This window comes from Phoenix dactylifera, chromosome 2 (assembly GCF_009389715.1).
Source record: "Phoenix dactylifera cultivar Barhee BC4 chromosome 2, palm_55x_up_171113_PBpolish2nd_filt_p, whole genome shotgun sequence".
In the NCBI taxonomy this organism is placed as follows: Eukaryota; Viridiplantae; Streptophyta; class Magnoliopsida; order Arecales; family Arecaceae; genus Phoenix; species Phoenix dactylifera.
In genome coordinates this window covers 14652554-14655095 of record NC_052393.1, presented here as the reverse complement: position 1 = coordinate 14655095, position 2542 = coordinate 14652554, and the positions used below count along the sequence as shown (strand labels likewise).

At 59.3% G+C, this 2542-nt stretch overlaps 1 protein-coding gene across 1 annotated transcript; it reads left to right on the top strand.

The window, feature by feature from the left end:
* Nucleotides 1-457: 457 nt before the first annotated feature.
* LOC103697038 (crocetin glucosyltransferase 3-like) lies at nucleotides 458-2542 on the top strand. The gene has a single exon (XM_039123072.1). It carries the CDS (start codon nucleotides 958-960, stop codon nucleotides 2371-2373), a length of 1416 nt encoding a protein of 471 aa, XP_038979000.1. The 5' UTR covers nucleotides 458-957; the 3' UTR covers nucleotides 2374-2542.

Below are 2542 nucleotides of genomic sequence, written 5' to 3'. Positions count from 1 at the left end.
GGTGGTGCCAGGTGTGACGTACTCACACGGGGTACTCGTGCCAGAGCCCAGAGAGGTAATGAGCCGAGGCCACGGGTGGGGAGGGTATGAGTAATATATGGCTGGGGCCTGGTGAGCTGGGCCTATACCAAACGGTCATTCTGCCCGCATCGAACATGCTCCTGGCGGGGCGGAGGCCCAGTGTGAGGCTGCTACGCGGGGGTGGGTTTGTCCCTTCCTCCCCTCTTCCCTTTTTTTTCAGCAAAAAAAAAAAAAAAAAAAAAAAGCAATCAGAGTGAAGAACTGAGTTCTTGTTCATTAGTCTGAGGAATGTCTTCACCAGAGTAATTCTTTCTTTTTGTTTCTTTTTGCCATCAAAATTAAATGTTTGAGAAACACGGCAAGACCATCAAAAGCAAATATTTCAATTCCTATAACCTCCTTTAGCTTCGTATATAAAATGAATTGTTTTTGCTCATCTGGAAAATGAAGGGCATCATCACACTGACATGCCAAACACATGGGCAGTCCAGACAGAGATAGGGTTGCATCTTTCGCACTAAAGAAAGGCTCATCTTGAGCCACAATGTATCTAGAGTCAGGTGATCGTGGCCCGACATGGTCCGGCACAAATTGATATTGCACCTCAAAGTAGCCGCTGGTGTTAGTATCTTTGGCGAGAGATTTTTAGGTATGTGCCCATCTAACTGCAGGTAGTTGATAAGTGATAGGTATGTGCCCATTGATGATCTACCGCACAGATCTCAAAGCGCTCCAAGGTTCGACAATGTACATAGATCTCAAAATGACACGTGGATGAATCCTTCTTGCACGGTGATACATCCCTGGTTCCGTGCCGTGGGGATCCGGGATCATATACATAAATAGTTGGAACGTTATGCTGAAGCTTTTATTTCGAGCAGGGTTCGGCTACTATTTCTCCGGCGAACTTGGCCCCTTTCCGGCTCAAACGAAAGGATGCAAGGAAACATCGTTGTGTTCCCGTTCTTGGCCCAGGGCCACATGAACCCCTGCCTCGACCTCACCCGCCTCCTCGCCGCCCGCTACCCCGAACTCACCCTCACCATCGTCACCACCACCGGCAACCTCCCCCACCTCCGCCGCCTCTTCCCCTCCAATCGCCTCGCCGACCTGCCCTTCGACCCTGCGGACCACGGCCTCCCCTCCGACGCCGACACCTCCTTCGCCCTCCCCGCCCACCTTATCGTCCCATTCCACCGCGCCACCCTATCCCTCGAGCCCTCCTTCCGCCGCCTCCTCTCCGACATCTCCACCGCATCCGACGAACCACCTCTTCTCTGCCTCATCGCCGACATGTTCTTAGGCTGGACCGTCCCCATCGCCCGCTCCCTCGGCGTCTTCCACGCCGTCCTCCACACCTCCGGCCCCTTCGCCATGTCCATCTATAACCATTTTTGGAGCCACGTTCCCCACGCTCTCTCCGACGCCGACGAGTTCGCCGTCCCGGGCCTCCCCGGCGTCACCATCCGCCGCTCCCAGCTCTCCCGCAACATGCTCTCCGCCACCTCCCCCGACGACCCCAACTCCGTCTTCGTTCGCGAGCAGGCCGACCACTGCCGCCGCTCCGACGCCACCCTCTGGAACACCGCTGACGCTCTCGAGAAGCCCTTCCTCCAAGCGTGGGCCAAATGCACCGGCCTCCCCGTCTTCGCTGTGGGCCCCCTCTTCGCCGCCATCCCCAAGCCTCCCTCCGGCCGCGGCATCAAGGACGAAGGTGCCGCCGGTGCGGCGGCCGGTTGCCTGGCGTGGCTGGACCGACACCAGCCGGGATCGGTGGTGTACGTGTCGTTCGGGTCGCAGAACCGGCTGCCGGCCGCGGAGGCGGCGGCTCTGGTGGCGGCGCTGGAGGGGCAGCGACGGCCGTTCCTCTGGGCGGCGCCGGCAGCGGACCAGGCGCCGGAGACTTTCACCGGGGAGGGGGTGGGGCTGGTGGTGAGGGGGTGGGTCCCGCAAGTTGAGATCCTGGGGCACACGGCGACGGGGGCGTTCGTGAGCCACTGCGGCTGGAACTCGTCGCTGGAGAGCCTGCGGCACGGGGTGCCGGTGGTGGGGTGGCCACTTGTCGGGGAGCAGCCGTGCAACGCGAAGCTGATGGCGGAGGAGCTCGGGGTGTGCGTGGTGGTGGGGACCGCAGCGGAGGCGGCGGCGGCGGTAGCGGAAGTGATGGGGGAGGGAGATAGGGGAAGGGAGGTACTTCGGAAGGCGAGGGCAGTCGCGGCGGAGATGGAGGCGGCGGTGTCGGAGTCCAGAGAGGCGAAGGGATCGTCGCTCAGGGCGTTGGATGAGTTCGTCGAGATGATAATCAGACGGACGGCGGCAAGTCCGCCCAAGCTAGGGGGTACACCAAATTAACGGTCAGCGATGTGATTGCTAGGTGCTTTGTGCAGCGTGTCCGGCAAGCCGACAGGTGGGGCCGGATGTTCCCCATCGTCTTTCTGTACTTCTTTGAAAAAAACGTGACCGGGCTGATCCCGATCGCTAATTCGCTATCGCTACACATTTAATGCAAAGTTTCTCGTAA